General features: G+C 40.3%; 1 protein-coding gene across 1 annotated transcript; it reads left to right on the top strand.

The window, feature by feature from the left end:
* The first annotated feature begins 1,881 nt into the window (after positions 1-1,881).
* slc43a1a (solute carrier family 43 member 1a) lies at positions 1,882-23,557 on the top strand. Its single transcript, XM_040015864.1, has 15 exons — positions 1,882-2,135; positions 9,312-9,475; positions 10,032-10,224; positions 11,916-11,971; positions 12,559-12,635; positions 18,832-18,924; positions 19,291-19,424; positions 19,517-19,644; positions 20,420-20,566; positions 20,666-20,701; positions 20,788-20,923; positions 21,116-21,245; positions 21,336-21,409; positions 22,054-22,177; positions 23,323-23,557. Exons 2-15 carry the CDS (start codon positions 9,322-9,324, stop codon positions 23,518-23,520), a joined length of 1,680 nt encoding a protein of 559 aa, XP_039871798.1. The 5' UTR covers positions 1,882-2,135; positions 9,312-9,321; the 3' UTR covers positions 23,521-23,557.
* Positions 23,558-23,821: the final 264 nt, after the last annotated feature.

Here is a 23,821-nt window from a genome sequence, read left to right as displayed (position 1 = left end):
TGTCAGGTCTTTGCTCAATTTTTTCCTATTTCTTGACGACATGATTTTCTATTGTTTCAATACCAAATAAATACAGGGCCAGTATTGCAGATACCATTACCAGCACTGACGTGTTTACTTTATAAAGGCAGCAGGGGAGAGCAGTATGTAATAATTTATATGAAGAATCATCATCAGTTTGAAAACTAAATCCCTGTGATTTTCATTTTTACAATAATTTGTTAACATAATAAAAGAAACCTTTTAGCAATTCATGTATTTTGAAACTGAGCTTCTTGGAGACCTGGAATTTAAATGTCCCCGACTCTAAAGCACTGTGGGGCGAGTTCTGTTGTTTAAATATGACACCGACTATAAATAAAAGACATGACAGTGAACAAAAAAGATTCAGATATGTTTCATAGTGCATGTTTGAGGTATATTTTTAAGCTTTCAGATTTGACTCTGTCAGACTTTGTTCGTTTTCATTTTTGTCTTCTTTGTCTTCAGACATGATGTATCTGGGGAAATGTTTGCAATTTATAAACAAAACTGTATGAGAACAACCTACATTTCACAGTTTCAGACACCAAAAGAGTTGGGTTGTTACAATAACCTTCGGAAACACTCTTTCAGTCTTTTAATAGTTATGACTTTCTCTGTTAAATTACCTTAAATGTGAGACATCTCCACATTATGTGGTGAAGTCCTTCAGAAGAATGCATTGCCAAATTAATTTTCTTTTGTTTGTTTTCTTTTGGTTGTCTTTTTTTTTCTTGCCTGTCCCATTTGGTTCTTTAGCCATCAGAATTATTGTCTGAAGGCCAAGAAAAATACCCAGTGGATTAACTTTACTAAATGGTCCATTTGATTCATCTGGATCACCTGTTGAGAGAAGAAAACAAGCAAAAAAAAAGAGCAACATAATAAACACAACGCCATCACAATAATCTAGCTAAGTATAAATAACAGTAAATACTAAATATTGAATGTTAGTGTAGCGGGAAGAGGGAGGCAGCTGGGGATGGGGAGGGAAGGAAGGGCCAGCTCCCCCGCTGACCCCAGTAGGCACCAATACTCTCTGGAATCCACCAAGACCAGGAGGCCCGGATGGGCCTGAATACAACTATTCTGTCAAACGGAATGAAGTCTGTTCCTTCTAATATATGTTCCAAGTATTTGATTCCACTCCAATCTGGGAAGTTAATCATATTATTGTTTTGTAATATGTCAGGGTTGTTCCAGATAGGTGTACGTTTGCATGGGATTAATGAAGACTCCGTCATTTTTAGGAACTCCCACCATGCTGTCAGAGATGCTTTTAAAGCACTCATGTCGTTTGATGTTTGAGCTGATAAACTATTGTTGTATTAAATGTATTTTCAGCTTGGTATGAAACATTAACCACATATGTGCTGAATCAGTTATTCTATGTGATCCCGTATTGCAGTGACATTCCTTTAACCTCCCAAGACCTGAACTCTTTCATGGCATGCATTTTTAATTTCTCTTTGCTGTTTGGCCTGATTGGGACCTGATGACTGTAAAAAGAAAAAGAAGAAAAAGAATTACCTGATTTTTTTTTTTTTACCTGATTTTTGTTTCTGAGAAAAATGCAATCCACATATGAGGAAATTCACAGTGGTAGTATAAATTCCTCGTAAGTGGATATCAGGCCCCTGAAGAGCAAAATTTAATATTTTGGTCTGGACAACTCAAAATGTGATGTCCACATATGTGGACCCCAGGTCCTACGAGGTCAAGGGCTCTTTAAAACTTCCATGCGCCATGCTGGAGGACATTTGCATGGAAAGAAAGAACAGCATGAATGTGTGTGGCGTAGTGACTTTTCTCCTCCCCTCAACAGGCGGTAAACTAGATGGGAGGGAGAAGTCAAATTGAAGGGGGAAGTGTGTGGTGTAACCGGAGAGAGAAAGGGAGAAAAAACGTGGACTTATAGGCAAGAAACATCAGTCTTTAACCAGGAAGAAAGGGAGAGGACAGAGGGAGGGGGAAAAGTTTTATTTAGGGGACTCGGGCTCAACTTTGCTATTAGGACAACATTTAGTTAAAGTTGAGCTTAAATTCTTATTTTGTTATTCAATAAGGAACTCAAACCTTTATTTCAAGCCCCTGTGAGAGGACACACAACTGAAGTAAGTATATGATGTTTGCTTACATTTCCACGTTTTGCCGCTGTTGTGTTCACGAGTTTAGTGTTATATGTAAAAAAAAGAAAAGAAAAGAAAAGAAGTAAGCGGAGGCTTGAAACAGCAGGAGGAACAATCGACCTCTGATACACGTGGCATGAGATGGACAGTGTCAGCTTTCACGATACAGACCAAACGCTGCGTATTAAACCCACAATATGTGGTGTGTCCACGTGTGTTTGTGCGTCCGTGGCCTGGTGAGGGGAGAAATAGCGCAAAGTACGGGCGCTCACAAAGGGAGGGTAAACATGTGAGAATCGGCGCGAGCGGCAGATGTTGAGAAAGTTTCGGAAGTGACGATTAAAATGTGTAGAATACGCTCAGTGAAACCCGAGCCTTCATTTCGCGGAGCATCGGAGTCCTGCCTGTTATGACTCATTTATAATATTTATAAAACCCCTGGAAAGCCATAAATGCGCACAAATGTCTTAAGTTAGGCGTTTGTTTTATTACAGCCCAATTACAGCATAACAGGGGCGGATCTAGAGGGGTGGCATGTGGTGGAATGTGCTGGCATAGACCCCTAATGCCACCTTGGTTTTGCATATGACAGTATTGCATATTAAAATAAGATTGCATTAACACTTTGAGCCTAGCTACAGTTAACACTAAATATAAATTCTAAAACCGAATATATTGCATAGTGTACCCCTCCCCCACCATTAATAAATGGTTCAGCCCAACCGGCTTTTTTCTTGTTTTCAGTAGCAACCGATGCTTATGATTGTGCCAGAGACTGTATTGCCTTGTGTCACATGCTATACAGTACATCAAATCAAAATTCACGTTTTATGTAACTGAAATGTTTAATTATGTGGGCTAAAGAAAATAATTAAGCTATAGACGATATTTATATGAAACATGTATACTTACTGCATTTGAATCATTTTAACCATATGTAACACCTGGAAGAAACTTTACATTGGGTAGCAGTCTGATGAATTTGTTGTGCATTTAATGTATCCATACATGCCTGTACTGAGTTATTAAGTTGGTTTATGTCAGTCAGTGAAAACTTGCTGGGATGACATGATGAAAATCTTGTTTGCATCTTGAAAAACCAAAAGTTGGTTGGTTTCATTGATGAGGAATCAAATAAAACAAAATAAAATGACAACCCCTTAAATTAAAGAATATTAAAAAAATGGGGAGAACGATGGCTGAAGCAACTGTATGTTTAATATGTGTGGATTTTAAATGCAGCATGTCCCCAAGTCACTGGGTGTAGCCTCTAACACCCAGTCTAAAGCATCAGATAGAGCAGAGCTGCCCATTTCTCTCAGAACTGGGGCGCTGGCGTTCATAATCAGTGGATGTTTTGGGTGATTAATGGTCACAAAACCCTTGAAAAGCAGATTAAAAATAATCTTGATCTTTAAACAGCCTAATTATATATTTGTTTCCCTTTATCCAGCCAGTATGCCTATATTTTATGTATTTATTGCTCGTTTGCCTTCTTCATTTATTTCTTAATTGTGTCACGCTTTGATGGGATCTGGAGGCCAGGGGAGAACTCCAGATTTTGACATTTGGAGCAGCACATGAACGCGTCTCCTCTTCTGCCCTGCCTGGTAAGCGGAGGCTGACTGTCACACCCATGGAGAGACAGCTGCTCGCCGGCCGGGCAACTTTTGGACTCTTTGGGGAACAGAGAGGCCCAGGGCTTTGTGGTTTATTTTATTTGGAAACATTTTTCCTGCGGTTCCTTTAGTCCCGCAGAGTTTGATAAACACGTCTGGTCAAGGTCATCTATATCCCCAGCAGGGAAAAAAAGAGCATGGCTGGAAGTAAGCAGCAACAGGGAGACTTGAAAGTAAGCATGATAGGGATAATTGAGCCTATATGTTCACTCAGTTGTTGATTGAGAAGGAAGGCCCTGTTCAATAATTCAAAACCCATTAAAACCCCATCCGCTTATCCAGGCTGCCAGTGGCAAAGAGGAGTAGAGTAAGTCTTGGAGTTATTGCATCATTCAGCTGCTACTGCTCCGGTATTTCAGGAAACACCCTCCTTTTGTGGGATTTATCCCAAAGCAGGCTTCACCTGCTCTAACTTTACAAGCACACACTTCACAGTGTTGTGACAGGGACTCACAACTGCCTGCCAACAACACAAAAAGCCGGGCTTTCATGTTTTAAGTTGTTGCCACATGTCTGTCATGTGTTGACCTTCCTGCACGGTAACACAGTAGCACTCCTGTTCCCTTTATTGACAGCGTGCAGTTTACTGCAGTAGTAACAGGCACCTGGAAATGGGCGGAAAAACGGTGACGAGGGATGTGTGATAAGTTGTAGTTAGTCCGAATGGATCCGTGCCCTGCATCAGTTTGTGTGAAAGCGAAGCAGATGACACCACAGCCTTTTTTTTTTTTTACAGTAACAGACATGTGTTTGTGATACCAAGAAGCCATGAACTCCCATTTTCATTTACTGCTTTGCTATGGGCTCAAAATGTGGTCATAAATATTTTGTACTTGTAAAATAGATTTGTATGTGTAAAAAAGATTTGTATGTGTAAAAAAGATTTGTATGTGTAAAAGATTTGTGTGTGCGTAAAAAAGATTTGTATGTGTAAAAAAGATTTGTGTGTGCGTAAAAAAGATTTGTATGTGTAAAAAAAGATTTGTGTGTGCGTAAAAAAGATTTGTATGTGTAAAAAAGATTTGTGTGTGCGTAAAAAAGATTTGTATGTGTAAAAAAGATTTGTGTGTGCGTAAAAAAGATTTGTGTGTGGACTTAGAAAAAAAAACCCTGCAAGTTACAAGTACGGATTTTGACCCTATTTTTCTTCCTTTCATCTGATTGGTCAATGTCATGTCAATCACAAATGTAACAATCCAATCAGAGAACAGATGGGTTTGGCTGTCGGAGGGGCGCTTTTTTGAACTGCAGGTCCTTGAAGGGTGATACCGTTTGAAGCTGGAGGAACGCTATATAAATATCCGATAGCAGCTAGGTCCCCTAACTTTCAGTAGCTGTTGAAAGGAAAAAGTTGTGGTATATCAGTGGTTAGAAATTACGGAGCCCCGCAGGGGACATGGGAGAAAAAAAAATTAAGACGGACTTTTGCGAGATCTCGCAAAACTAACTCGGGATCTCGCAAAAGTTTTGCGAGATCTCGCAAAACTTTTAGTCGCATTCTTCGGACGCTGGCTCGAAGCCGACCGGGAGGTCGAGGCACGATGTGCCGGGAAAGCGGTGTTCCTCCCGGCTGTAGTAGGTCTCGACCTCCCGTTAGCTTCGAGCTAACGGGAAGAATGCGGCTAAAACTTTTGCGAGATCTCGCAAAAGTTTTACGAGATCCCGAGTTTGTTTTGTGAGATCCCGAGTTTGTTTTGCGAGATCTCGCAAAAGTTTTGCGAGATCCCGAGTTTGTTTTGCGAGATCTCGCAAAAGTCCGTCTTAATTGTTTTTTCTCCCATGTCCCCTGCGGGGCTCCGTAAGAAATACCATTATTACTTTAGGATTAGTTTAACACAAAGTCAGGGCTGACCCAGGACCATTGCTGTGAGTCACAGTGCGCAGCATAAAAGTCCTTTCACATCGGATGCAGGATGTGCTGCTAATGCTAACTGCTAACTAAAAGCAAAGGATCCAGAATTTGTTACGCTGGCTGCTGGGCTCTGTGGGTTTTTGCAGCAGCTCTACCTGTACTAGATGCACCTGCTCCTTGTCTTTTCTATCTCTGACTTTATGTCCTCTACAAGAGTTTGTTTTTTTTGCTAGTTCTTCAAATGTTCAATAAAAACATGTATGCTAATTCATAACGAAGAAAGCTTTGTAATGAAGACTGTCATTTCCAAAACACTGCCCGCCCCCACCCCGCGGTCCGCAGCGCTGTTGAAAAGGCTGTGGAAGTCCCTGTATTAAACACGTAGACCTGTGACACAAAAATCACCAAACTCGGACGACCACAGACTGTTTTCCTTCGTGGTGATGAAGGAAAACGCTGGGTTGGCATGTAAAAGAGCATTTATTCCCTTCAAAGACCTGCAGTTCAAAAAAAGTGCCCCTCGACAGCCAAACCCATCTGTTCTCTGATTGGATTGTTACATTTGTGATTGACATGACATTGACCAATCAGATGAAGGGAAGAAAAATAGGGTCAAAATCCGTACTTGTAACTTGCAGGGTTTTTTTTTCTAAGTCCACACACAAATCTTTTTTACGCACACACAAATCTTTTTTACACATACAAATCTATTTTACAAGTACAAAATATTTATGACCACATTTTGAGCCCATACTTTGCCTCCTGAGCGATGTGTGTGCACGATATTTTCATGCACACACATTTTTCACCATGTGTGTGTTGATGCCCCTGATTCAGCCACCGCGGTAAATCAAATACATGTGACTGTAGCTTGTATACTTAGACCTTTAATGGTCTGTGTGTTACTTTAACATTTTAGTTTGTATATGTGGAAACTCTGACACTACTTAGGAGTTACTGATTTTTTTTAAAAATGCTTTTTAATTTTTTAAGTTAATGACTTTTATGGACTTTAAGTGGTTTGGCTGTTTTTTAGAGTTAAATTTTGTGCATAGTGTAGTGGTGTATATATATGTGCTTGACAAGCAAAAGGTTTCTGGCTCAATTCTAGCCAGAGACACAAATCCCTTCGGGGGCCGTGTCATGAAGGGCAGCAGGTGTAAAGATTAGCCAAATCAATCATGTTTGACTTGGCAGAGTTACATTTGCTACCTGCTGTGGTGACCTGTTCTGACAAGGAAGCAGCTGAAAGTAGGAAAGTCATAAGCGCAACAATGAAAACTTGTATGTTCAACTCCTTGTACTCATTTGATCTTTGAAGTTAATGATATACGCTAAAAGATTTTTTTAAAAGTGCACATTGAGGTTAATTAAACGACAGATTTCCTCAGCGAGATACTAACTAGGTTAGGCTGTCCTTACTTCACATCAGCTTTGGCTGAAATTAACAAGATTTAGATTTACGCTAGATTAAAGAAGTAATGTGTGCATATATCGACAGACACCCTATCAGGATCATCCAAATAGAAGTTCAGTTGTTGACTGTAGCAACAGCTAAGCAACAAATTTTTATCTGTGTACAGTTATCTCTTATATACAAGGACACATGGGATAACTGTAATGGTTGGGGTTTTTTTGTTTGTTTTTTTCCTCCAGGCTAAAAATAAAATACAAAGCACATATGACACATCATGCAGGATCCAAAGGGGAAATGAACTCCTTCCTTCATTTTTGCCCTGTGATTGATAGCTGGAGTCTGTTTTTGTTATCATTTATAAATTTGGTTGTAAATGATAATAAACTCTATGGACAGAAAATTTGGTTATCATTTTGCCCTTTGATTGATAGCTGGAGTCCGTTTTTGTAAGCAGGTGGATCTCTGACACATTTTAAAAGCTCAAATATGAACATCTTAGGCCTTTGTAACAGTGGATCTAATAACTTTGGTTCTCTCTGGCGTGCTGGGTGGATAAAACAATCGGTTTGAAAATGGTAATGGATCGACAACAAAATTCCTAACTTAAAGATGATATGAATGGTTGTAACTCAAGTGTTTGTAGAAGTTTGGCTAAAAGTTAGCCTCTTTACTGTTTGTGCGCTCAGACTTAATTAACGGGTTAATGTGTGGATTGGGCATTTACGCGACAGCGTGAATGAGCACCGTCTTCTGCTGTCACCTCATTGTTGAGTGAGTGTGTGTTGAAGGGGTTTTTGTCGTGGGGTGTCAGTTACAACGAAATCCCCCTTTTCAAACACTCTTTTCAGCACAAAGGCGGTTCAGCAGGCAGTGGATAATCGCATTACACACACGCCTCGTGAAGGCACACGCAAGCTTGTGAGCACAAGCGGAGACAAATCTGTCCCATTAGGGCCTCTCTGGTTCTCCTGTATGACACATGCTTAAAGGATGCTGCCATTAAGAAGCACTGAAACTGATTTCCTATTTGAGGCCTTGACTGTAGGCCTCTTCTCTCGCTGTTCCCCTCCGCCTCCTTTTGTGGTTTGGCTGCCAAATGGAATAGCTGGTCATATTTGGATCATTGCTTCTTGTTTAGATGTTTTTCATATGTGTGTTATCAGATTCATGACTGTGTTGGGCGCTCATGTTGCAGATCATTGTGACCAGTGACCTGTACTTTGTGTGTCTATGTGTGTGTGTGTCTGTGTCTGTGTGTACTTTTCAGGTGGCCGTGACTAAGATGACTTTATTTAGTCAGTCAAATCACAGCTGCTGTGTTTTTGCCCATGTGTGTTTATGTAAAAGCAGCCTGATTATCCTGTGACTTAAAACCAAAGCCAAGCTGTAGTTCCATTTGGTTTCCATACTCATTTAATTCCACTCCCCTTTGCTTTTAGATGGAAACAGCGGCACTTTAAGGTGCCACCCCAATTTCCATAAGGAAAGCAGACCAATTCAGCACTCTGCAGTGTTTCTGGGAGTCAAACTCAAGTGCTTTGTTCACAGCACAGTAGGTGAACATCTGAAGCTGTCTGGCCTAGGATTTACAAAACAGTGACTCTCCACATGGACACTTATTAGATGTACTCATCAGGTTTCAAATGTCAATGTGAATGAGAGCTTAAGTTCACAGGAAGTAAATCCGGACTGGAATAATTTCACAAACCCAAATTCATGGAAAGTGGTGTGAGTCACTCAGACTTAGGGTTACAGTTTGTGCCTTTTTTTTTCTTCCCTGAAACAACAAACTGGTTTAGCAAAAATCCTAACATTCACATCGCTAAAGAGTGTCCTGGTCCTTAATAAATATGGGAACATTGGGAAAACATTACTGAGTGTTTTTGAGCTAAAACTAAATAAGGGCTTCAAGTAATTAATGTTGTTACTTCAAACTAAGACACCGGGTAATCAAACCTTTGGAGGAGGTGGTTTAGCATCAGGAATGACTCACATCAGTGTGTAATATTATTTAATAAAATCTGTTCAGCTTATTTAGTGTGTCTGGAAGTTTTTCAAAGGTGTTAAACAAATGGAAAACCCTTCGCATTTACATTGGATGCATCAACTATCTTTTTTACTTGTTAGAAAAAATAAAAAAAATAACCTCCATGTTTGCCTAAAGTCATTTCAATTTATCCTCCCCCTCCCTTTTTGTTGCTCCTCAATCACAGAGCAGCAGCGATGGCGCCCACTCTCGTCCAGGCCTACAGGAGGCGCTGGTGGATGGCGGTGACAGCGGTGATTGAAAACCTGCTGTGTTCGGCTGTGCTGCTGGGATGGGGCTCCTTGCTCATCATGTTAAAGAGGGAAGGCTTCTACTCTCACCTGTGCTCAGGTAAGATCAGAATCTCTGAACCTTGATATGGAGATAACACATCTATTAGACATTTGCATAGATTGTAAATAGAAGATAGACGTACCCAAAATACCAGCAGCCAAATTATGTGTTCGCAAGCTTGCTACAGTTTTTTGTTTTGGGAGGCTTCTAACTTTAAGCCCTGATTAAATCCTAACAGTTCACCCCATCAACAGTTCCTATGAAGGCATAGAGACAATGCTCAAGTACATTTTAACATTGGAGTCCATGAGGACTGACTCATTTTAGGAACGTCCCTTGAGTGGCCATTTGAGGAACTGCAGGTTTTAAGGCCTCATCACTTGGAATTACTTTTTGGGAAACATATGTATTGTGTTCAAATGTGTCATTGCAATCTATAAAGCATGAGATTGTCTTGTTTTGGAAATTGCAGAAAAGTCACCTTTAAGACAAGTTTAGAAAATGGGGAAAATAATGCTTAGTTTTGGAGTCAAGTCAGAGCCCACAAAAAACCTGAAAGACCCAAATAGTTCTTGAGCGATCTCTCATCAAGCCTACACACTTGTTCCCACAGAAAATGACACAGCGCACGCGTCTTTGGGTAACTCCTCTGGCCAGAAGGTTGAGGAGTGGGTCAGCTGTGTGGACCAGGAAGAGATGCTGAATCTGGGCTTCACCATCGGTTCCTTCTTGCTTAGTGCCACCACCCTCCCGCTTGGTATCCTGATGGATAAGTTTGGACCACGTCCCATTCGACTGGTTGGAAGGTAATATTGTAACATTTGAGAATGTATTCGTATGTGTGGCTCATAAATGATCCTCGTATGTTTGGCTTAATCATAAAAAAATCTTCCTTGGCACATGTGGAGACGAGGAAGGAAAACTTGATATTCAATCAATTCATTTACTGGTAATTATGTTCTAGTACAAAAAGTAGATGGATCACATTCCCACAGCAGGAGTGAGAAGTTGATCCAGTTTCTGCAAATTACTGAGTAGGCAGTCCTCGTTTGTATGTGTGCACCTTTTCTCAGTACACGTGTAATTAGTCTACAACCGTTCATGTAATTACAGGATGTGTTCTGTAAGGTAGAGCTTGGACTGACTTCAGAGCCAGACTCTTAGAGATACAGTAGAAGAAATAATTATTTGATGATCTGCTAAATTTTTAACTTTGAGAAGAACAGTCTCATGTTTTTATGGTAGTTTCAGTTTAATCGAGAGACATAAGATTAAAAAAAAACACATTACATAAAAGTTATACTTGCATGAAATAAACGTTTGATCCTCAAGTAAAACATGACTTGGTACTTGGTGGAGAAACCCTTTTTGGCAAGTGCATTTGTGCATAAGATGTTTCCTGTAGTTTGTAACCACATTTGCATACGTCTCAGGAGGGTTTATGACCCACTCCTCTTTACAGGAATGCTTGAGGTTTCTTGGCTGCTCAGCAACTCGAAGCTTAAGCTCCCTCCATAGGTACTTTTTTTTTTAATAGGGTAGAGGTCTGGGGGTTGGCTAGCTGCTCCTTTGTTGTGTTGTATTGTCTGTATTTTTGGGGGGTTATTGGTCATTGCCTAAAGACCCATCTGTGATCCACCTTCAGTCTTCTGGCTGCGGGAAAGGAGATTCTAATGATTTTAGGGTACATGGTCCCATCCATTGGCCTCTCAGTCCTATGAAGTCGTCCTGCACGCTTAGCAGAAAAACAACCCCCAAGCATGTTTTCATTTCCTGCTTGTCTGTAGGGATGGTATTTCGTGGGTAATATTCAGCATTTTTCTTGCTCCAAACACGACAGATCGAGTTGGTCCCAGAGGGCTGAATTTTTGGTTATACCTGGCAACCGCACTCTTTCTCCAAAGCCTACTCAGAATCATTTAGATGTTCACTGGAAAACTTCAGTTAGAGGTTGGGTTATCTTCAAAACAGAAGGGTAAAAAGTCACGTTACATAAACAAACACACATGGTTTCTGCCTTTCTCATCCACAGTTTGACTTTACTTGACTTTTAAAAGTCAAGCGTGACACTTATCGGATTTGAACGTATCTGATTCAAAAAGCATTCAGGCTGTTAAATCATTGACCAACTGTTTTATAAACCAGACTTTTTATAGCTGATTTAGACTTCTGGTCTTAGTCTTTGTAGACGCTTCAACATAACCTCCATAAGTGGCTGACACCGTTGTCAGTTTTATGTGTCAGCCTCGATGGAAACTGATAAAATGCTGATTTGGCAGATGACAGATTTTACGCCTGAGTTCCTGTCGCAACTTCAAAGGGGTTTTGTGTCTCTAGCTGGAACGAATCAACAATCTCTCCAAGTCACCAAGCTACCCACTGTGGCGACCCCTTGTGGATAAGATGGCAGCAGAAAGTAGCTTTTTATTACTGCCGACGATGTCACCAGCAGCTAGCTATCTCGAGGTTTCATTATTTTTCTCTCTCTTTGTTGCAGCTCATGCTTTGGTCTGTCCTGTATTATGATGGCCGCCTCTGCCTACAAGACCGACGGTGAGTAAAAACAGACAAGATATTGATGAGATAATTGATGCAAAATGGCACACAGGCTTTACAGAAGTCTGTATACCTGGATTTTTTTTAATCACTGTAAAAACAAACAAACTGATTTTTATCACTGATCAATAAGGTATCTATCTATTTGCATGACAATGAGTTATTTAAAAACAATTGTTCCTACCTGTCACTCATAACTCATAATTTTAAGCCTAATTAAAATTTAGATTAATTTTAGGGCTATATGAAAGTGTCTGTCACACTGGCTGGAACCATTTTATGTACCAGCTTGTTTATTTAAGCTGCTGTCTGTGTTGCTCAATATTACACTTAAACCACAGAGAAAGTGACGGAGTTGGAGCTGCATCAATGTGTTTCACCACACCCTCATCTTTACACCACTTCACAAGTTAAAAGTCAGCTGCTTTAGTGAATATCCGCTGCGGTTAAATTTTAAGGCCCATGGTAATTTGCTTGTTTTTGAAGGCGGTCTCCTGAAATGTTAACTTAAACTGACTTCTTGTAAAATGAAGTCCTCCAGTTTACCAAAGCGAGTTTTAATGTTTCTCTTGCTTTCTCTGCAGTCCTCTCAGCGCTCATCTTCCTGGCTCTTTCTCTGAATGGCTTCGGAGGCATCTGCCTGACCTTCACCTCCATCACGGTAAGACACACGGCTAACAGGCGAAGGGATAAGACATGCAGTCTGGCTGATTAATTGAGGGGAATAGTGTGATATATATATATATAGATATAGATATAGATATATATATATATATATATATAGTTTCAGTTCAGTTCTTTCTGCTGTGACAAAACAAATTTCCCACGTGTGGGACTAATAAAGCTTGTCTTGTCTTGTCTTGTCTTGTCAACGGCCAGTTCCAGTGCAGTTGGTTTCATGTTCACATCTCATTTACTGGTATCGTTGTGTCTTTTGTGATGTTGTTAGAACAAGACAATCACTCCTCTCAGTACCAGTTTGGATTTATTTTTGGGTGGCAAAGGTCTTATTCCATGTGGTCAACTTTACAAAACCCCTAAATTAAAAGAAGGGAGCCTTTGCATGTACACCATGTCTTGTATTTCTTAACAGTTGATAGTAGTATGACTGGTAATCCTGTGCAGTACAATCAGTAACATTAAATGCTATTAGTCATCTGGTAGTCAGTCAGTAACTCTATGTCCTATAATATAATTTAACACCATCTATTTACATAACTCTTTCTAACAAAGTAGTGACAGGGTTTTATTTTTTTATTCTTCCTGGAACAAATGAGCAGAAACATTTTAGTAGCATGGTTGGTCTCTCAGCTGACAAAATGGCATGTGTTGTTCTGACTGGCTGGGGGTAAGGGGTGGTGGTGGTACGGTGTGTGATGTCCACATCAGGCAAGTGTATGTGCGTGTGCTCTATCAGCAAGTGTGTTTTTTTTTAAATCATTGTCCTGGCAAGTATTTAGGTTGGTGCTTAGTCCTGGTACAGTGTTTTCGTCAGAGTGCACATGACTTCTACCACATGGAAAGTTTCCACCAATTGCAGCCCAAGGGTGACTACACACCCTCCCTAGTGCTCGGCCCCTTTACCTCTAATCAAAGATACTCAAGGACACATTGAGCACACATTGAGCTCTTCCTCGCGACCTTCTTCCTGCTCTCTTCAGTTTCTCCGCTCAGCAGTCAGCAGAATAATCACTACACAACCTTTTAAACTCTGCATGACTGTGCACACATGCGGATGTGCAAATGTGCGCGCACGGGGAGATGAACAAGAAACAGCTGTTTAAATGCTGAAGTTAAAGACTGACTGTGGACAGATGACCTTATCCTGGGACCTTTTTCTCTTTAAGCTTGCAAACTGCTTACGTGGGTGTTTTTACAGAAAGAAAAGCGTTAGAGGAGTCTATTATGAAACTGGATGCCATTGGGTATGAAAGATGTTTAGGGTGATATAAACCAGACAAACAGTGCAGATGTTTTTAAAAAAAAAAAAAAAAAAAAGTGTAACTTGCAGGGACCTGTTGGTGGTGACTCAGCAGGTAGACTTTTTTCTTGTTTCTACAGTGAACAAAATCGCAGCGTTGAATTTTGATGAAATGTTTTGGAAGTAGTGCAGCAGCACATCGACAGAGTGGTTCGTTCGTTCAGGTTTTTACAGATGCTGACTCATCTTTTTTTTTTTTTTTTTTTACACAACAGTGAAAGATGTTTAATTAGCACTTCTTCCCCCCCAGGTAGAGGTGTACAAAAACAACACCAATTTTAAAAGCAGAAACGAATGCAAAATTAAGAATGTAGCTACCTTTCATACTCGCGTGGCTAACATTACATTAAGGAAACACGCATAACACATGCAGGAACGTGGAGCTCCTTTTAGTGTTAGCTCACGCCGACACAGAATGTTCTTTCAAGCCTATCAGACAAACACGGTTAATAACGCACGCACACACACACACACACACACACACACACACACACACTGTTGAGTAATGATCAGCTGCCCCCTGTTGTTTGTCCCTGACTGACCTCCGTGTCCCTCGTTCCTTCCCTCTGTCGACACTTCTAATCAGGGTGAGGTTTACCAACACCGAGTGACCTCAATGCTGCTGCTTTTCTAAAGAGTGCAAGGGCAGACACACACAGACGTAAATTCACAAATGCCATCATAATTTATACCATGTGGTCGAGAGTTAAACAAGACCATCTCAGTCGTTTTGCGGTATTGTGCTCTATGAGTCAGTTACTGGGGGGAAACTCCCAATACAAAGCCCATCATTGGATTTTTATACAATACATAAATATAGTAATTCATTTAGACAGACATTATAACTTCAGATTCTTTAAACTGGGAATATCAGACTCCCTTGGCGGGCCGGTCTTAATTGGGATGGAAATTCTATGGATGGATTTCCTATAGAAATGTCTGTAGGAACCGCTGATGTCTTTGTCAGTAAGAAGACTGTAAAGCTGACAGAAGCACTGATGAACGTCCACATTTTATCCTCATTCTTTACAGTTTTCACATTTTCCAAAAGTGGACTGGACGTTTGGCGTTGATGAAAGTTTTAACATTTTTAACTCCATAACCTTGATCAGGGTAATTAACTCTGCCTCACTTTCACAGGTACTCTTGGTCCCCCTGTGATGTCCGTACATGTTCAGTGTTATTTTGTAATAATACATTCATGTTGCCAACAATAACACAAGATTGGCAGAAAATTGTAAAATCGTTTGAAGAGATGCTGTCAATTACAACAACAGGTTAAAAGATTGTGGGTTTTATTTCAAGGAGGAGTGACATAATTGAGTTTGGTTGAATATTAAATAAAAACAACTGAACACTGGGACATTTGAGGTGCAGTATCTTGCACAATGAGCTGAGATCCTGTGTGGGTGATGTAAAAGAACAACAACAGGTGCCAAAAGCTGCAATTGTGACGCCCTGTAGTTTTCAGTTTTCTGATTTCTTTCCTTCATTAAATATTTAGTTTGACTCATTACTGTGCTCAATATGCAAACACACCTTTAGTTTTTTTGGTTTTACCAACTAATTAAAGCCTTAAATGACAACAAGGTGATTCACAGACACCTTCTTTTCCAGTGAGTCACATTGTTAGGAATGCATGAGGTCCTTTGAACGCCCTATGTTCTCTATGTACAGAATGAAAGTTTTTCTGCTGCCAGTATCATGTCATTTTTAAAGGAATGAAGCCTGGCCTGCAACTGACAATGCAAATACTTTACCACTGGCATGCGATTAGACAATGCAGCTACTTCTGTTAATCATGTTCCTTGTAATGACTGTGAAAGTTGTCAGTCTGCTTCTGACCTACTTTTAAATTTACTCAGTGAATAGAAGCAACTTCAGGGAATTGGGGGGGAAAAGGTAATTATCGTACATACCCTAATATTAAAAAGTCCCTAGTCTTTATACAAGTCCACTACAGCAGGCTTTTGACGGCTTTGCTAACACTCTGAAGTTGACGGTTTGACCAAAGTGCGAACACTGAGAGAGGGAGCAAAAAGAAGTCTGTGCTAATCGGCTCCAGTTTAGGGTTTCCTGCTGGGATCTCCACAGAGGGAGGCTCTGCAAATGTAGCGTTGGAAGATCAAACACAAAAAGTTTTACTCCTGCTACCTGTCTTTTTTTTTCTTTTTCTTTTTTTCTTACCTTGCTGATTTTTTATTTATTTACTTTTTTCTTGTGGCTTGTCCTGTCTGGCAGATTTTGCAATCAGAATTGTGATCTGAATGTACAGTGGTGAAAGAACAGCTCTTCTTCATGTGAATTACATTATATGTGGTTTGGTTTGACAATGCAGAGGCAAGACAGGTGGGGGGTGAATGCACAACTGCCGCACCTGTAAGACACAAAAGACAAAACAAACATACAGAACCTGGAACAGAAAAATTAGAAAATACACAGATACATAAGCCAGCAATCTTCTTATAGTGTGTGTGAGAATGCCCGTGTCTTTGTCACAGATGTCCTTGCTGATTTTATACTCCCATCTGTCTTTCTTCCTCTCCTTTTTTTCCTTTCCCACATTCCCTTCTTGCGTCCTGTCTTTCAAAATTTCACTGCTCATTAATCTGCTATTTGGCCCATTCTCCCAGTGATTAAAGTCTTAATTAAACTCAGTGCCAAAGCCTTACAACACCCAAGTGAGTGAGCACGGCAGGAGTAGAGCCTGAACTCATTAGCTGTGGCAAGTGAATGGCTAAATCCTTTTTTTTATGTGTGTGATTTTGACCCTGTGTGTGCGTCCATACAGTCATGCGTTTGTGTCCACATCCCCCTAGCAGCATTCGCATGCATAAGTGTTGCAAGGCCCTGTAAAAAAATATTTATTTAATAGGATCTGACAGAACACAGAGGTAGAGGATAGACATTTGCACTTTCCATATTTGGTAACCTGACATCTTACAACATGAGATGCAAGCTCGGAGGGCCCCGTTTCCCACATTCCATAAACTTCCACAGCACTGCAGACCTTATGTTCATAGACGAGCTGTATTTCAGTTCTCAGAAGTGCTGAATGAGGACGGGTGTTCTTGCGGTTGTTTTTCTCATCTCACTCAGACAGGCAGACTCTCTCCTCGAACATCCTCAGGAAAGCTTTTCTTTCCTGTTTACCTGCCAACATCTCACTTCAGTGTCAGCAACTGAAGTGACCTCATGCTTCCTCGATAAAGCGCAGGCACCACAGCTTGCACATCGTCACAGTTATGTAATCTCAGGACAGCAGACAAAATTCATACATGGATGAAAAAGCACACCTCTCACCCACACCTTCCACCTTACATCGTGTTTGGCACAAAGGCCAAAATTTTGATATTTGGTTATAAAACTCCTGGAAACCCTTTTCTATGCTGCTCTGAATCCCAGTGTGTCTAAGTGATGGGAAAATTAAGGACTGCAGAATGTGCTATAAGAAAAATTTACAGTAATTAGAAGGGATCTGTAATCTGTTAAAGGTACTATAATTAATATTTTTAACCAACATTTGCTCAAATAACAATGTATAATGTAAGATTATAAACAGACTGCAGTTTTCTTAGCTCTACAGAGGTTTATACTCTTCTTACAAATTATTTTAGGTTTTCCCAACCCACAACTTTACTGCTTTGGTTCTCACCGCTATCTCGGTGCAGCTGTTTCCAATGAAAAGCCTTGTGTACACTTGCTGATACGCTAGCAAATACAAAGCGAAGTTACACTAGCAAACATCGCTTGATATTTCACTAAGGATTTGGTGGAGAGGGTAGGGAAAGAGTGAATATTGCATTTAAACTTATAGGCTTGTAACACAGGACTCCAAATAAAATGCTGATGTTGCACCATGTTGACTGGTTGTGCAAACTGAAGCAAGTTGCGTCCAAGTCAGCCGTATCAACTTTCTAAGTAGCCTAAGCTGGTGTTGTTTTCAGCTCATTCTTAATTAATAGAGGTTTAAATAACTTAAAGAGATAATGATTTTTCGCATAAAAAAATTCTATATCTCTATACATCATCTCCCAATAAAAATGTTAGGAGGTCAACGTTGTGCTCCTTTATGTTTAATAAATGCTCTCTGCCTCGATAACGTCAGTGTAAGGGTGTGGAAACTGTCTGGGAGACAACAGTGGCACTGACGGCATAGGGAGATTAGGTGACGTTTGCAGGAGTTTTGGAAAACTGTGGTCATTGGGAGAAAGAGAGAGAGAGAGAGAGAGAGAATAGTAAGCTTGTCATCCAGCACAATTAAAATCCTACACATGTGATTTTTATAATCACGATTAACCCATTTAAAACTCTAATTAAAAGGACACTTACTGTGCTACAAGCACAATAGGTCACTGTTGTGTTTGCTAAGCTCCTTGTCACTGTAAATAGGTTGACCTAATATATGGTGTCCTAGTGCCTAATGCCCACCACCTTGCCCCCCTCATGCTAGGTCAGAGGAACCTAGTCAAGTCTGAAATAGTTTGAATTTTATTTCTTTGTTTTAATTGCAAGGATAACAATGTTTCTAAGTATAGCATAATCCATTAATGAGCCATGGGGCCATGTCTTCATTTCTTCTTTGTTTTGACATGGAAACTAATATTTTTAATGAGTCTGCTCTGCAGGAAGAGAGAAGTGTTACTGGGTGCAAACGCTGCAGGCTAGAGCAGTGAACCGTTGCTGTTAGGAGCAACCTCATCAGTGTTCAGTAGTTCGTCCTGCTAACACAAAGCAGACCACTGCCCTCTGCTGGCAAAATAACATAGTGAACCTTCACTAAAATAAATGATGAACTCCGGGTAGTCCATGGACCACTGTGAATGTTTTTATATGTGACCATGTCTGTTTTGTCTACATGTCCCTGTGCCTGCAGCTCCCCAACATGTTTGGTGCCCTGAGCTCCACCATAATGTCTCTGATGATCGGCTCCTACGCTTCCTCTGCAGTCACCTTCCCTGGAGTCAAGGTAAATTAAGGATATGTTAACAAATACACCGTTAAAGTTACACACTTAGATGAATTTCTCACATAAACCGGGTGGAGTTGTAACTGTGAGTCTACTTCAGAGTGCCTTTGAAATGTTAGAAATGTTATGGATGGAGTTATAAGGCATAAACATTGAGGTACGCCACTGTAAATAAATGCATAAATGTGTCTGGATGGTTTCTAAGCATGCTCACCGTAAAAACTTTACAAGGTGATAATGTCTGTGTTGTGTTTACAGCTTGTTCTGTTTCCACCATGTGGTTTAAAAAAAAAAAACAGTGAGCGAGCACACCTTTAAACACAAGTGAAACATGAGTGTAAAAACACAACTTCTTTTTCCTCCCAGGCCATCTACGACGCAGGCGTGTCGTTCAAGGTGATCATGTGGACGTGGGCGGGTCTTGCCACATGTGTCTTCATAAATTGTTTTGTTAACTGGCCCAAAGAAGGTTTTCCAACACCTGAAGAGGTGGACTACAGGTCTGTTTGTTTTTGTTTTTTAATATTGATACAGTAACTGTTGATGACAACCGTAACTCCGTAATTGAAACCCTCCTGTTTATTGATAACAGTAAGATCCTCCATGTTCAAGAGCCACCTTCATCTGAGCAGAAGGTTGTTGGTGAGAGACTGAGCCACCAAAACGGAGACATCCGACGCTCCACAGAGAAGCTTGCTAATGGACATGAGGTTGCACCCAGTAGGTCAACAAATCTGTCCTCTTTTCCTTCTGCAGTTTGTGTGAATGTGAATGGTGCACTATACAAGTGCCAATCTATATTGAGGTAAATAGATTGGATATAGAGCAGGTCATCTACTAATTAAAAAGTTGGTGGTCCAATGTTGAATATTGTGAATGTTGGGTAGAAATAGCACTTGGGTATAGAAAACAGTGCTTGTCTGAATGTAATTGAGGCAATTTAAAATTTTAAAGTGCTTTGAGTGCTTGAGCAGAGTAGAAAAGTGCTATATAAGAACCACTTTACCATTTAACACAGTTGCCACTTTGGAGGAGAATATAGTATGTTATAGTTTTGTGGGTAAAACTACATTTTTTCCAACTGTAAAATTTTAAGATTTGTCTTATGGGGTCTTGCTTTTTGACCCCAAAAGATACAGAGTCCCCACACATGTGTGACTGTACGGATATAGGTCCCCCAAAATGAGTAATGCAAGTGTACCCACACACACAGCCACAATGCTCGCAGTCATGCACCTTTTGTTTTGTGGCCACAATAAAATTCTGTCCCATTAATCATCTTGCAACCCCTCAAATTATAAAATTGTAGACAAACTAGAAAAGTGCCTCACGTCTTGCACATGTCAGGCTGAGAACCACTGATTTATTTTGTGTGATATTACTGAGAGACTGGATCTCCCACAAGGTTTACGGTAAAAGTTAGAAATCTGAACCACTTTTCCTGAATTTCCATCACAATCATTAGAGGAAATTAAAAACACTCGTCCTCTCACAGATGCGGTTCCTTTCCGTCGGTCTGTGTTTTCTCCCATCTTCCTCTGGAGTCTGGTTACCATGGGGATGTCCCAGTTGAGAATCATCTTTTATATGGGGGCAATGAACAAGATGCTGGAGTTCCTGATCACCCATGGAGAAGAGCACCGTGAGTGTCCAACCCTCAAACACAGTCAGTATTTACAATACTGTGAAAAACCTTTGAGCAGTACTGACAGAAATGCTCTTTATTATATGTATCTTCCAGCATCTGGCAAGCTAGCCAAGGAGGCAGAAGACAATGGTGAGCACTGCAGTAATAAGGCTTTAAACTGAAACTTGTTATCTTTGTTATTTTGTCTCCTCTTAATTTAATGTTTTGTCTTTCAGTGGGTTTCTACTCGTCCACCTTTGGCATGCTACAGCTGTTGTGTCTGGTCACATGTCCTCTGATTGGCTACATCATGGACTGGAAGATGAAGGAGTGTGAAGAGGATCAGACAGTCCCCTCAGGCAGACAAGAGAGGTATGTGCAGAGAAACTTGACAGATTTGGGAATAAACATTCATTTATTTTTCGCCTTTATTGGGTAGTTTGACAGTAAAGACATGAATATAGGATGATGGAGAAGGACTGACTAGACTGACGAGGCCATTTATATATGAGAAGCACACACTGTATGTTGTGATGGGAACTTCTTTGCCTGTGTCCTCAACAGGCTCACCAGTGGACCCAAAAGAGACCGTAAGATTCAGAAGGTGACAAATGCAATGAGGGCGTTCATCCTCACTAACCTGCTGCTAATTGCATTTGGAGTCTGCTGCCTCATCGACAACCTGCCTCTACAGGTAATGCCTTATTCTGTGACAACAACGATACAACAATAATTAGTGTGATGCATTAATTTCCTTACTTTTTCCATCTCTTTTCAACCTTAGATCTTGACCTTCATCCTCCACACTATGGTCCGAGGCTTCATCCACTCCTGCTGTGGAGGACTTTATGCTGCTGTGTAAGTGCTGATAAATCTTTGTACAACACAATTACGTGCAAAGTTTCACAAAAACCTAATTTTTAAATCACATGGCATTTAAGTGACGTAATAACTGGAAGAAGTGCTCATCAAAGTGAACATATGTTGAGTTTCCGGTTCATTAATACGACAACTAGGATATCACTTAATCTTGGAAATGAGACAATGGGCTCTTTTCTGACCCATTTAGTGTGATTATCTAACACCATATAAACACCAAAAAGCGCGGCTTTACAGTGTGATAAAAGCAACCAGATGTGGTAACAAAAGGAGGGGGGATCCTGTATTGTGTGCCCGGAGACCACACTGCAACCTTTCAGCTTATGCATTGCTTTATACATTTTATACTTATTCAGTATGACATGCATAATTATGTCATTGTAGGATTGGTACATATCTAATTGTTCATTATCACCCAACATCGTGTGGGAAAACATTAAACTTGCTGGTTATGAGTGCCCTCCAGAGCCACATCAGCATGAAAACAAGCTCTCTCTGGCACTAAATCCTGCATTTCAACACAGATGTTATGTCTCCAACACTAAATCAGTTGTTTTTATTTTATGTATTGTCAGCCTATTGTCACTTGGTATTTCACGCTAACCACTAAATCTTTCCCACAGCTACCCGTCCAACCACTTTGGCACGCTGACAGGCCTCCAGTCCATGATCAGCGCTGTGATCGCCCTGCTGCAGCAGCCACTCTTCATCGCCATGGTTGGACCATTGAAAGGAGACCCCTACTATGTGAGAAAACACATTTTCTCTGCATGCCTGCGAACTTCACAATGAGACGCCCATAAAAAGCTCTCAGCATTGTTTATTGCGCCACCAACTATCCGTGGGATAACTGAAATTGTAAATGAAATGAATTTGCATTTGTTAGCTACAGTTTTATACACATTAATTTCATTAGGTAATGAGTGCACTAAGTGAAGACTGAAGAGGCCAAATGGTAATCTTAAATTGGATCGTCATGTTGGTTCACCTCAAAATGTCCACATGACCACTCAGTGTATGTTAAAACAATCATTCAGGTTTCAAACATAATGAGTCCTAATCACTCTGATCACCTGCAAATGTTTTATCTAGAGCCACATAGTAGGTTGACATTCAGCAAGTATAATATGAATATAGCAAAAATATATATAATATAGCAAAAATATTTGAGCTTTCCTCAGGATGAATTGTACTGAGTTTGGGTGTCACATGAGTTACAAATCTGAAGACATTCCCTTCTGCTTCTTTTGTTTACTGCAGCTAAACTAGCCTGTGAACATATTAAACACTGTGTTATTTTGAGAATGTTAGCACTGTAACATTAGCATTTTAGCACAAACCATGACTATGCTTAAAGGAGACACTACTGTCGCAGTGTTTGCTTACATTGGTAAGTAAAATTTAGCCAAATCTTCTGGCTTCAGGCTGGTCTTAACAGGGAATTTTCCTTAAGGTTATTGTGTTAAAGCTCTCTACATGCCTGAGATAAAGAGGAGGGGCTTACAAGCCTAGGGTTCTGTTTATGGAAGCCAGATGAGGGGCCAGCCAATCAGAAAAAAGTAGGCTTTTAGGAATGCCCCCCTAAAAAAAAAATACAAACTAAGAGTTAGAAGGGCTGTTTTCAAAGAACAAGCTGTATAATTGGCCAGAATAGGACGCGAGAAAGTTTGAGATTTAAACTGTTGGTGTTGTTTTCAGTTGATCGGTTCTTGCTACATGTTAAATGTAATTTGATTTATATGGGTTATTGTCTCAGTTGGTTTCAAACAGTTTTAAAGTTTTCTTCCTGTAGTTTAAAAATAGTCACAGTTGAAACTGTCAATTTTAATTATGGCCTGACAATGTGAATCATAATTACAACTGTCCATCTTCCTGATCTTTCTTTCCTGCAGATTAACCTCGGCCTGCTGATCTTCTCGTTTACTGGCTTCCTGTTGCCGGGTTACCTGTTCTACCACTGCAGACAGTTGACGAGGGAAAAGAAGGCCAGAGAAAAGCTGGCTGCCAATCAGGAGATGGAGGCGCTCAACCACACAAACGCCAATGGCTGCAAACCTCACACTAATGGCTTCGCTGCTATAGATGCTTAGAGAACACGACAGCTGAGGATAGAGGGGGACAGTAGGATTAGATATGAAATAAGCAACCATAAAGTTAAGTTTTGCTTTTTGTTTTGTTTTGTTTTTTTAAGCTGGTGCTAGTTCTCGTAACAAACCACATCAGAAAGAATATGATATCCCATATGTTTGTATTTTAGGGAGATTTGTCATCACTTGTTTTGTTTTTTTATTTATTTTGGTCTAGGTCAAGGATCAAGTTCGTGTGTTTAAAAAGCCATGGATTTCATTTGATATCACAGTACTTGAAATACTATGATATAGTTTTCAAAGA

The sequence above is a fragment of the Simochromis diagramma genome, unplaced genomic scaffold (assembly GCF_900408965.1).
Source record: "Simochromis diagramma unplaced genomic scaffold, fSimDia1.1 OVJJ01000685.1, whole genome shotgun sequence".
In the NCBI taxonomy this organism is placed as follows: Eukaryota; Metazoa; Chordata; class Actinopteri; order Cichliformes; family Cichlidae; genus Simochromis; species Simochromis diagramma.
This window is presented reverse-complemented; position numbering and strand designations above follow the sequence as displayed.